We start from the raw sequence: 13,328 nt of genomic DNA on the forward strand, positions 1-13,328 counted from the left end.
GCTATCGGAATAGCTTTCGCGAGCACGAGTATGAATACGGTCGGTGCGCAGTTGCACACCGGTGCGCGGAGATTGAATTCGATAGCGCGATTGAAATAAGAATTAATCGCTGTGTGTTTTCGGTATGGCAACGTGACTGGGAACGGTCACGACATGCTTCCACTGCGAATTAGGCTCGAGGAGACGCGCTATCGGGGCCTGGAAAAGTCCCTTGAGGGAATGGATCGAAATGGAACGGAGGGATTTAGACAGAGGCGAGATCTAGAAGATCTTGGAAAGTTAAGAAAACAAAAGAAAATTGTCTCTGTTGTGTTATCTGCGGAGAAATCTCTGTCGAAAGTAACAAAACTGATACTTCGATCTTTGGGGGGTTGGAATATAAATTGTAAAATTTGGAGCAAAATGGTTTTAGTACAGCTCAAGGTTGTAGTTATTTCTATATTTTCATTTTTCAAGTATAGTTACTATCTGGTGAGATATATAAATTAATTACTCACTTTGTCAAATGTCACAATTTATCATTGGCTATAATGGTGAAAATTGCAACGACAGTGGTGTCAATTCTAACATAAATTAAAAAACACGTCAACGATAGTAAAAAAACAAACTATTATGATTTAAGAAATATGATATAGTACCATACCATTTCATATCTATCATATCCATATTTTATATCGTATATATTATTAAAGTACACATAAACGATAGTGAAGGAAGTGAAAAACCATTATGGTTTAAAAAATATGATAGAATGTACACGTTTGTTAAATTTTCTACACGCCTACGCCTCAAAAAATATGAAACATGTTACAGCAGGAAGCGTTAAAACAATTCTCGCGCACAAACAATGGCGTCCTTTCCCGAATCGGCTATCACCTCGGTCAGCTCGACGCGAGAAATTTCGCGGAAATAACGGAGAACGTAACATCGAGTATAACGTCGAGCAAACTCGACGAAAGCCACGCTGTCGGCGGTGATACGGCAATTTGATCGTCCGTGAAAGAGTCATTCAATTAACCGTGAGTCCAAGAATGACGAGTCGCGAAGCGATGAGCCCGAACAAGGGATCTAACGAAACACGAGTCCCCGACGACGTTCCGCCTTCCATCGCGGTTTGAACGACGACATTAAAGAGCCGTGATTTCATAGTCACGCGAGCATCGCGAAGCAGAAGAGTCGTAACCTTTGTGTTCGCCGATGACAATCGTCGCTTTAAATCCGACAAAATGTATTTTCCTCGCCGATATACAACGCAGATACGTTTCGCCGGCTCGCGGGGACGTACAATGGCGCCATTAAACCGTAAAATCTTCTCGACATTGATAAACAATATCGTGGCCTTTTGCCTGATACTTTACGCCGTGGGAAAGCGTATCGTGCGATTACACGGACTCTCCAAGATCGTTTGCCTCTATGACCCCTCGGACTTATGCATCCAGGCGCGATTATTATTCCCATTCGACTCACAAAACTTTCCGTGACCAACTTCGGAAATTGGATTCCGTGGAATATTGATCTCGAGGTCACATAATTATCACCACCACATGGATTCTATCATATCATACAATATTTGTCTAAAACATTTTTTTATATTTACAATCGTTTAGGAAATAACTGCTATATCTGTCATGACCATTAGGTTGAGACTCAAGTTATATATTCAGATCCATTGCAATGGAGATTAGATTGAGGATTTACAAGGTTTTTATCGTAATAAAATGTCGCGAAAATATGTCTACTTAACCAAGAAAACCATAAATGTGTGAATATCAAGGCAGGTAATACAGTCTTACACCTAATGCTCCCAGCAACCTATGCTAATCACATCTTCTGTCATTGTCACTACGAAATCCTACACAATCGCAATCAAAATGAAAAAAAAAACAGATCTTATGACTAAACTACAATACCTCCATCAAAGTCCAAGGCTGCTATCACCCCACAACCCTCACCTTGCACCATTTTACTCCATGCAGACCATGCCCATACCTCCTCGAAAATAAAATAACGCGTGCCACGCAGACCCCCAGTCGCCTGTCACCCCCTCGCGCGTTACGTTCATTCACTGGGGCAGCGGTCGAGAGTCGACGGGAGTCGGTTCGATTATCCCCGCGTCGGGACGGCGAGCGTCATCACGCATGCCCGTGCTGTGCGCCGCTGGTAGAGGCCCTGCACGTCGTGGTCTCCCATCGAGACGGGAGATATTTTGACAGTACGCCGCCCTGCATCCACCGGTTCATGACACCTTCGTTCGCGACGCCCTTTCGTCCCTCGAACCATCCACCGCGATTCGCGAATTCTTCGTCGCGAATCGCGAACCAGCGTCCCTGGACGCGTTTCTTAACGGGGTCAGTCGATAATCGACCGTTCCGAAGTGTTTGTACGCGAACGGAGTGATCGTCTCGCGAAAGGGCATCAGGAGGGCCGAGTGAGTGGCTCGCGAAGGCTTATGCCCTTCCGTGGCCGCGAGACTGACTTTTCGACGTACGCGAAAGGTGTCACTCGAGTTGCTGCTCGGCGCAAGGGTGTGCGACCCGTCGCGTTGATCATTTTCCCGGCTCGGGCATCGATCGTTCGCGATAAAGGCGAGTGTCGGGGCCTCCGTTACGCGTTTGGGGAAGTGTCGTCCAGTCACGGTAGGGGTTGGTTTGGTGAGCGCAGTTAGTTGTGTCTATCATCACGCTACGGTGCATCGCCATGGATATTTCGTCGGGCGGTCGCGAGAGCTTCCGCTCCCGTGCGACGAAGCTTGAAAGCTGCCAGAGCTTTCGAGTCAGAGTCGAAGGGGAAACCAGGGGATAAAGGATGCTACGGATGGTAGAATTAGCCTCCCAACCTTGTGAAAGCTCGACAAGAGGAGCAGCGAGAGGAGGCTCCGCGTAGACTCGACGTCGCAATTTATTTTTTATTATTATAATCCTGCCCCCCGAAGATCCTCGTAAAAAGGACTCTGGGGATCGCCTTGGCGAGACGGACAGTTCATAAACCAGGCGTTTTCCCCGTCTCGAGGGTCTGGATGCGTTCCAAGCGGTTGAAAGGTTAACGTGGACTGTTCCGCGCGTCAGAGGCGAACGCCAGCGCCCTGGAAAAAGGAGAAACGTAGACTCGAGTTTACTGAGTAAAAATCGGAGGAGGCCTTGGCGAGTGGCTTCTCCGAGCGACTTGACGGTGCCAGGATTCGCGGTGGATCCCAGCTCGCGTGCATCCCGAGTGGGCGGATGCCGCTGTCCATGCCAAGGACACGTATCCTCGGGCGCGAGAGCGGAGAACAATGAGGATTTCAACGTGGTGGCTCGCGGGGACGCCGTGTCGGGAATGCAGCGTCCATAGCGTCTCGTGTCGGTCGTGTTCCTCGTCGTGGTCGTTGTTGAGCCGCGTCAACGAAACCTAGCCCACGTTGGTTGCCCGTTGGTCGACGAGACGACGCCGTTCCGACGTCGTGGTGCACACCGTGGGAATAAATCTAGAGACCGGGTGACACGAGAGAGAGAACCTGGAACAGGACGAAAGGAGCCGCGGTATCCGAACGAGGCGAACGAACCGACGATAAAAGAGAGGCTAACGAGCCGAACAGGATGAGTCACTTCGACTGGAAGCTGCTGCGCCGGAAGAAGGTACACACAACCGTGTCCACGAACGCCAGAACACACTTTCCGTGCTCCTATTCCGAACTCCTGACCCCTCGCATGCCCCGTCTCTCACCGTTACTCGAACCTTATCGACCCAGGGAAAAATCACCCCGTGGTCCTGGGGAGGATGTCTCGCACAGCTAAATCGGGGATGCTAAACCTAACTCATCCAACGATTCAAAGGTCGGACTTTATTAAAATTGAATTGAACATAGTTACAAGTGACGTATTGATCGCAAAGAACGACTCTTAGAGGAAGAACACACGACAGATATTATAACAGCTATGTATTATAAATTGAAACTGTGGTTTTGGATTATGTGTAGAATTAGTAACGATGGGTACACTAATCTTTTTGCTCCTTGATTAACATGTAGACCATTGTGGGGACTTTTGTGTGAGGTCGCTTTTATCGTGGGGGTAGTATGAGTTTTATTTTTTTCATATGGACAGAAAATTTATTATGGGATGAGTAATGCAATAGTTCTATTTAAAATGGGGACATTAAACGATTGGAAGTGGCTTCCTGATTTAAATGAAACAGGAGACTTTTTCAACCCCAGCATGGGCCACGAATTTTCTATCTATCAAATAAAATATGCAGTGGTTCAAGTTCATTCTCCATCTGAAACCATTTATTATTACAACAATCAAATAAAAATATTCTGTACATCAAAATACTTCTCAAAATAGGAGCTTTTATTAATGCTTTTACAATAACTTCTTTGACTCTGTAATTCACAGTTGAAATTCATATAACATGCAATGATAAAATAATAAACAATGTTAATCGTGGAACTTTAAATACTCTCCAAAATAGGAGTAACATTTAAATTGTGCAAGCTCAAGGTAAATAGACGCTGTCGTCCAAAAGGGGCGTCGTTAACGTTTGGGATCCATTTGTCAATGGTGTCGACGAAGTCGTCGGCGTCGGATGGCTCGTTTTTTCCCCCCGATGTCACGACGGTGATAGGTCGAGCGACGAATGAACGATTTCACTGCAATTTCCGTGGATTGCTTTTTGGTCGAATGGCGTTGCTTCCGACGATGATGTTGTGACTTTTTAGGGGTTGTTCGAGGAGAATAGCCTACATTGTAGCATCTCGGGGTCGATGAAGTGTGAGATGGAGTTGGGTAGAAAATTGCTGTGTGATGATCGAGCCATTCGTTACGAAATTAGTCCTTACTTTTTCACGATGACATTATTGCGGTCAATATTGTGAATTTTATCGTTATTTTTTTAATAGAATTTTTTAAAGTAACAGGTTTTGTTGATATATTGGAGTAAGTTAAAAGTTAAACTTAAGCAGCGGTAGCTATACTTTGACCACTACTATGTGCGTACTTGTATCATATTTGTTTACATCATCACTAAATCATCGCTCAAATTTAGAAATAATAAAATTAGGAAGATATACATTAAAACACCTATCATTAAATTAATTAATGTTCATATTCGCTAATATTCTATCCATTCAACAAGCAATAGCATACTTTCTGAAAAACACATAACAAACACAATTCCATTATGTCTAAGAGACGATGTATTTAATTTAATATTTTCTGGGTCCCCTTACCACCTATTTGATAATAATATATCAAGTATCTTATTTTATTTTTCAAGACTATCATTTCAAATTTCAACTTAATACTCCAGAAAATCATTTTTAAAACAATCGAGTGGTCAAAACTGCGAAGGTGGACACCCCTTTAAGGTGTACTCAACAGCGATTAGGTAGAACGTTTCCCTTCCGGTTTCCCGAAGATTCCTGTTCGGTAATAACGTTCCCCGGATCCAGGGCACCGGGATTTCATCGGTTTTCTAGAAAGTTCCAGCGCGTTGTAATCGTGAGACGTTGCTGCATTCTTCGTCGAATCGTGGAAGCTGCGGTCTCCTTCGTCACGGTTGCTTTCGAAGTTTGCCAGATTGCTGGTACGCTCTCTTTATTGGCGTGCATCAGGTACAGGTTACTCTGCTCGGTTGCATTGGTCGTATTCACCCAGGTGTTGCTGCGACTAGGATGTTAGGAGGATTAGTACCTTAGAATTCGACGGTCTTATATGTAAAGCAATCCAAACCAATTTCTGTAAAGAGGTACATAAATCCACTATTGTTATTTGCTTTCGGTTTACATAACTCATGACAACGATTTGTTGTGTTTGAATTTATTTTCTATATTGAAAATTGTTGTATCGGTGTGTGTTTCTAGTAGAGAATATTTTATTATGTTCTTTTATGTTCTTTTATGTTCTACAATCTTTTCTTAACATTCAATGCTTGAATTTCAATTCCACCCATGGGGCAATGTCTCCCATGCTTCCCAGTATAAGTTCCTCAATAGTTTCTTCATCGACCACGCGATTGCACGATACCTAACGTTTGAACATCGCGGAAAAACCGACCGCTGGAGATCCCAACGAGTCTTAGTTAATTAATAACCGAGCTAGGAGACACGCTGCGCTCGTTTCAGGCTTTCGACACGAATCTAATATACCTTGTCTCTCATCGTGTTCTACGCCTCTCTGCTCGTTGGTCTCCTGTGGCCTGTCGTCGTGTAAAGTATGTAACAAACTCATTTCCAATTAACGTTTAAAAGTTGGGCAATTGCTCCACGTTGCATGGTCGATGGAACGAAGCGAGACGATGTATAGGGTGATGTGGAAATTGGGACTTTGCATCAGGATCGAAGCTTGTGCTCTTAGCTTTTGTTAGGATGCCTAATAAAATGTAATATATTAATCACGAGGGATGGAATATCTCACAAGTTTATGCCACTTATGTTTCTGCTATTCAAAGTAGTTCGTGAAATACATCTTTAAGTGTTATGAAAAAATGTGAACACTCTTTTTCCACTTTTCTGGAAATCATTACATCGTCACTATAAAATTTCTATAGCTTTTTTTTTGTTAAATATAAGAACAATTTGCGGCAAGAACCTGATATATTCCACGCCACTCACGCTTTATTAAAAAACAAAGTCCCAGAGAAATCTTTTAATTTCGAACGCTATTTCGTCTCAAATTCAACGACCCGAAAATTCACCAAGCCGAAGGACCTTCTCCTCGAAATTTCATTTCGAGGCTCGTCGCGTCAGTTTCGCAGCAGTTGTTCGTTTCGTCGGCGACGTTCGACGTTAATTGCCACTTCGTTACTCCGTCGTCGACGCATTCGCGAAGGGGTGAATCCGGCAGCTCTTGCTTTTCAGACTCGTGTAGTTTTCTGCTTGACCGCATCAATCAGGCTTCTCTCGACTGGTGACGCGTACCCTTCGACGATTCATTGCTTTATTAAGTGGAAAATTGCGTTAGGGCACAGGGATTAGGACGATACCACCGATGGGGCGGCATTAATTTCAATTGCTTTCGAGCAGAAGGGTTGCGGAGGGAAATCTGAAAATTTCTGATGCATTCGTGGGGTTTTTTTGCGAGTGGTGGTAGGCAGATTTTTTTTATTTATTATTATCGTTCCATCATGTATAATATGTCGTGTACATTTCAACGTTATACTATAGAATATCGTATAGAGTCAAATTGTAGATGTAAGAAAGAAATAATTGAATAAGACTCAGGAAGAGTCGAGAGTCTTGTTTAGAGTTTCTGTGTATAATGCATGCGCCTATTGTAATATTTTACAATACAAAACTTTATGACTTTTCTTATTATTTTCAAAAGCTTCTTCAATCTAATGAGTCTTCTGCTATCATTAATTATTAATACATACCATATTCGACATACTTTCTTGTACGGTTATTCTTGCCCTATTAGGGCATTCCCTTGAACCTGGCGATTTTCATTACTACAGTCCTCTATTCATCCTCAAGCATAATCCAAAACTGCTCCAAATCGCAAAAGCGTTGCCCTCCGCGATAGACGATATCCTCCTCGAGCCTGCCGCGGCGATGCAACGTACGGTAATTAGAAACGGTAAATGAATTAAGCTGTAAGTGGCTTTCTCCGTTCGCGTCTGGCGATAATTTATGCAGGAAAGTTTGCATTATGCCGCTAATAGGGCTGTTTCGATGATATTTATAGAGCCGTTTCATAATACGTTGTACGTTATACTGGAGCGATAATTAGAAGCACGCTGGGGCACCGCGTGTGCACAAACAAACGCTTACAAACGCGAATCGACGCAGACACAGCCGCGCGGCGGGAGTTACATATCGTTCCAGCTAACTTTTCCCATCCGTTTTTCAACGCGATAAAGCTGCTAACCGTACCGAGCATAAACGTCCGCGTATCGCGAGTTACGAGCGGCTCCGCTTTCAGGTGAATCGGTTCAAACCTGGGGTGGGTGTCTTTGAGGCCCGCCGATTGTTGCATCGGCGCACGTGTGCCAGCGCTGATCCGCGCACAATGCCCGAACGATAATCGTGTTTCATTAAGACGAATCGCGAGCCGTTTCGCGGCTGGGACGGGCCAGGCAAATTTGAGAAAGCGGGAATGATCGGTGTAATCGCGTCCCAGCCGTCGTAACTTCGCCTCTTGTCTTCGCGCGGAGCGATAGATAAACCTTGGGACGATTGTTAACAGGGTAACGGCCGCACGATTGTGTTCACAGGCCTCGTTGGATTCCACGGGTGTGTTCTATTGATATCGTTAAATCGGGAATCGTGTGTCTTGTTAATGCATGCCAGGGAATAATGAAGCGGATAAACATGCTTATTTACTTCGGTTACCTCGGGGCTTTTCATTATGTATCTTGCGGGGGTGGAGGCGTTAAGTCTTGGGAATTAATTGTGGAGGAAATGAGAGTTGGAAGAGGTTTGGGTTTGTGGTGTGTGAAGGAGTAGTGTTTGGGGAGAGTGAAAATATTTTTGTGTTTTTGGGGGATGTAGATTTTCATTCAAGATGGCAACCTTATCTGGGGGAGTATTTTCATGCTGATGACTGGTGGCTCTGCAACTATTAGAAGTTTTAAGCCTTTGCACTCGAGAGGTGACTCTCAGTCACCACTAGGTTTTCTTTAGGTTTAATTTCTTTGGAACTCGAAGTGCCAATAAAATGATTGTCGTTGAGGCAAAGGTGATCTGATTCTCAAATCTGAAATTAGAGATCTCATTTTCGAAGTCAGTATAATCGTAGCATTCGTGGCAATAGAATGCTAAGAAAGCATCACGAGTTGCTGGTAGATACCAGAAAAAAAGGCCTCGAATGCAAAGGGTTAATTTGATGAATTATACTTGTTTTGGACTGCCTACTCACTTGGTTGACGATCTCAACGCATGGGAAAATACAACGGTGCAACAATTTTCATCGCGAATTTCCCACCGGTTGCTGTCGCTATTTCCCCGACTCGATGGCACAGCTTTTCGACGCGCAACGTCACGTATTCCTTTGTAAACTGGGGAATCGATCGCGTTCCAGTGCATTGTCAGACCTCGAATTGTCGTCTGTCGCGTGCGAAACTGTTCACAGTGTTTCCACTTGCCAGCATCGGGGCATGGCAGTTCGCGTTCGCATGTTAGTCAAAGTAGGCCAACAGAACCGTGCATTGGCCAGCACCGTGAGGGTAGAAGGAGGGTCGATGCAGTTTCGAATCAATAATCGTGTCTGCAGTTGGCTATTTAAGTTTCGTCGGGAGAACACTTGCTCCAGGAATAGCCGCGCAAACGTTAACAGTATATTCGTTCGTCAATATTTTCATACGTAACATCGTTCGCGAAACATCCAGAGGTTTGTATACCTCGCGTGAGTGTAATAATAAACGACAAAGGAATTATCGACCGGAAGACTGCTGAGAACTGTGGGAGACGCGTTTCGTTAAAGTTTGTTAAAGTTAACAGGAAGGTTGAATATGAAGATTAAATGTGATGTGGATTGATTGGTTAATTCTTATTCTTTTGTTATTCGATGCGCAGAATGTGTCATTGTATATTGAGGTGGGCCAGAGATAAGAAAGCGGTAGTAAAGGGGATTCGATGCTGTAGGAATTCCATCTTCAAAGCACAGGTAGCACTTATGTAAGGGTAGCTTGCTTAAGAGGCGAGGGGTACTTACAAATTTTAGAAACTGGTATTCCCAGGTATTTGCTCGAAGTAGAACATTTCAAGAATATCCCCAGAAAATTTCAAATTGATCCGGCCAAAACATGCTTGAGTTATTCAAGTACCCCTTAAGTTAAGTGTAAATAGGGTGTAGTGGATTTAGGATTTGGAAAATATTTGTGGACAAGCTTCTGTGCACATGAATTATAGGCTGATTGTTTTGTAGTCGCAAAAACTCTTATTTATTTTATCCTTCAACTATTTACTTAGAGCGGTGATTGATTGAAATAAATTGAGCTTATTCATTCACAAGTCGGAAGATGTCTTTTTGAATCGAAAGAGTGTGATCGATTTTTCATGTACACGTTTCTACACTTTAAATGTGGTTCGTACATCTCATTCAAAGGTCGTCTGTAATTGTATATTCATTGAATGTATTAAAAATAATTTTAGGAATACATGCGGTAGCTTCCTCTGGAATTAGAATTAGCTCCACTTTTATTTTAACAAACTTACAATATCTTTTACAATTTATAATTAACACAGGCTCGATAGTGACTGTCTATAGTGCAAGGAGTAGTCCTTTCCTTAAAGTCAAAATTAACCACCCTTACTCGCAAAAAGACCTTCGACTTCCACGCCTACAACTTCCTTCAAAGAAAGCTGGTTGCTGCAGGCAGATGATATACTTCTCAATTTTATATCCGTCGCGTCGTCGATAAAGTATCTTATTATAAAGCACGCTACCCCGAGTGTACCCTCCGCCTCGTCTAGCAGCGCGAGAGGATCGAGGGCACTGCCTCCTCTACTCTGTCTATTCCATCCGGGTGGGGCTAAAATCGATCCTACACCCCCTGAGTCCCCTCGCCGCCCCCAACCTCCAGGAATTGTGGTCGCTTCGGGGAACTCCAACCCCGTAGCAAAAAGCTTTTTCTCCCTTGAAGCGTCCGTCGCTTTGTGAACCCTGGTCCCCGTCCTCCTAGTTTCTTCCAACCCCTTTCGACCCTCCAGCCTCACCTTGCCCTTGGACTGCGCGTTTCGACGAGCCAACCGTAACCCGCTCTTTTATCGAGCTGCCAGCGGAAGGCGACTTCCGCTCCCGTGAATCTCCGTACCCGGTGGCGAATATTTGGGATACTGGTTCGCGCTCGCTCTAGGACGCCGGTGGTTTACCCACCCAGGCGAGTGTTTTCGCCTTCACTTTTCAACCCTGGGGGTTATTGAGGTTCAGACAGCTCGCAGTTCGCAGTCCTAGCTCTGTTTGTAGATTGTGCGCTTTTTGGCCTTTCGCGGTTGTTAAATAATGTGTTTGAAGGGAATATTAGTTCAGTTTGTACCGGAATGTGTACAATTAGGTGGAATGTACTTATAACCATTGGTGTTTCCAAAGGCGCAATCTTTATTATACACATCTTTTCAGTGGTCGATTTAATTTTATTATCGACGCATTTTTCCTTTTATTAAATGATATGGTTAATGATGAATCTGTTTATAAAGACTATGAGTCATGATTTTTTCCTGCAGGATTGGATACAACCGAAGGGGTGTGTTTATAAATCCATGTGCCTTTGAGTCACAGTGCCCATTTTCTTTATTTTCTAGGAAATTATTTCTACCAATTGCATTCCAAAATAAAATAACATTCATCCCATAAAGGGTGTAGAGAGTATCATGAAGCTTAGAGAATGCAAGCTTCGAAAAATCCAAAAAATTTCAATTCAACCCCAATTTAAATTCCTCTTGAAATTCCTTCGAACTTGTCTATAAACTATTACCTAAATTCAATTATCGCCTTATCGGTTTTATCGGTGCTCCCAACGTGTCTACGGCAGGGTAGATAAATCAGCCACGATTTATCCAATGCCTCGTATTATGGTGATCACGTACACTCGTTACCAGCGTAGCGTGCACGACGAATCTGTACGTGGTTCGTGAATGAAATTCCGCTTCGTCCGCGGCGCGCTATAATGGAAACTTCATTGGAACCGAGCCAAACTTCGCTTCCCTCTGTCCACGAATCGCGGATAGCTACAAAGAGCAGACCAATGGGCGCTGGGCTTGGCAGATTCAATTTGCCTCGGGAGAGTCCATAGCAATTTTCGCGCTATTTCCAGACAAATTTTTCCAGTTTTACGTCGTAGACAGCGAACGCTTCGGAAATACAATTTCAGTGTTTACGAATAACGCGGACTCGTCTGGTTCTGGTGATTGGAATTGAATCGGAGTAGAATTTTTAGAAACTAGACGAATGGCACTACTGCCGATGAATAGTATTATTTGATAAAATATTTAATAGAATAATTTGTCGATGACCAAATACACTTTTCTACTGTATGACATCTATCTCTTAAAAAATAAGCTACCCCTACAGAACTGCCCAAACTGAACACTAACAAGGATTTAAACTTACTTCACAAAGATATTTATTAACAAAAAAAAATATTGTTCCTCAAATTACTCATCCTCGCTATTGTTTGCACATCTGTGCTCTCGATTCTCCAGAACTGAATTCGCTTATTTACGTACAGAGTTACTTTCATCCCAATCCAGAAACTTTTAAATCCCCCATCTTCTTCCAGTATATTCCAACATCATTGTGTACAAAAAGCACATGCTGGAGGATGACGTAGCGTTATCAGAAAGTTGGGGAACCGCCTGATCCGAGACTTGCAACTCTTGCAAGAACGTCGAAGGCTCTCCTCGTGGGTTTCGCAGGCCACCCGCGCTCGCTTCTTTTCCCAGCGAAATTTCTCTCTACTTTTGAACGTGATACGTCGCCACAGGACCCGGTGTGCCTGTTACTCGGTGATCATCGGTGTCTACCTGAGAAGAGATTCTCTATATTCGCTTTAGCTGACCGCGATTGTATCTCAATAACCTTATTTCGCGACGATCGGCCACGGACACGTCAATGGTTCCTCGGTGAAATTTAAGCTCGAATTTCACGAGGTTTCACGCTCGACTTGTTCGAGAGAGCATCGAACGTGCGGCGAATCGACGGGCGGTAAAGCCGAGGTCGTTGGTAATTGCGGGAACCTTGTCCCTCGATTAAGATAATTAGCGAAACGGTGGAAACGAATCGTTCCGAACGGTGTTGTTTCGTTCATTTCGATCGGTGGCTACCGATAACGCCGCCATTATGGTACTCGCCTGAGCGTATACGTTTAAGAACATTTGGGAAGTTTTGGGAACGAGGATCCATGAAGAATGCAGAATGGAAGATTTTAATGCTGGAATTTGCAAAACTCTCTAATATTGGCGTGTTTACACACTGACAAAATTACACTGGAAAAGTTTGGTAACTTCGACCTTCTGTTTGAAATTACTCATCGTTGATCGAAAACAGTGTCGTACATTTTTCATAATTTGATAAAATATTTAATAGAATAATTTTTTGAAGTCTAAATACACTATAACTTTTCTACTATATGATATCTAGTTTTTTAAAAATAAGCTTTCCCTATAAAGCTACCCCTTGAATACTAATAAAGATTTACAAGTGTCATAAACTCCCGATAAATACCAAATTTTTATATGTATATTTATTGTCTTCTCCAAAACTGAACTACACTTGCTCAATTAGTTTTCTTCACTTTTTCTAGAAAAATTACAAATGTAGATTTCATTTCTTCCTTGCCAATCTTACATACAACACAAGGAGGTCCATAAAGTAGTAGTCAAAACATCCTTATTCGACCAGGAAAATAAAAAT

At 43.3% G+C, this 13,328-nt stretch overlaps 1 protein-coding gene across 3 annotated transcripts in view; it reads left to right on the forward strand.

The window, feature by feature from the left end:
- The window catches only part of LOC128894757 (uncharacterized), a 356,479-nt gene that overhangs the window by 20,646 nt on the left and 322,505 nt on the right, over window positions 1-13,328 (forward strand). The window contains exon 1 of one of the 3 annotated variants that reach the window (XM_054156732.1): window positions 1,722-3,614. The exons of 1 other annotated variant lie outside the window; for it this stretch is intronic. In XM_054156732.1, coding sequence (XP_054012707.1) covers window positions 3,576-3,614 — 39 coding nt within the window. In that variant the 5' untranslated portion in view covers window positions 1,722-3,575. Of the gene's footprint in view, window positions 1-1,721; window positions 3,615-9,476; window positions 9,582-13,328 lie in introns of those variants that run through there. One more of the 3 variants, XM_054156730.1, reaches the window with a different exon arrangement.

The sequence above is a fragment of the Hylaeus anthracinus genome, unplaced genomic scaffold (genome assembly GCF_026225885.1).
Source record: "Hylaeus anthracinus isolate JK02 unplaced genomic scaffold, UHH_iyHylAnth1.0_haploid 4, whole genome shotgun sequence".
NCBI classification, from domain to species: domain Eukaryota; kingdom Metazoa; phylum Arthropoda; class Insecta; order Hymenoptera; family Colletidae; genus Hylaeus; species Hylaeus anthracinus.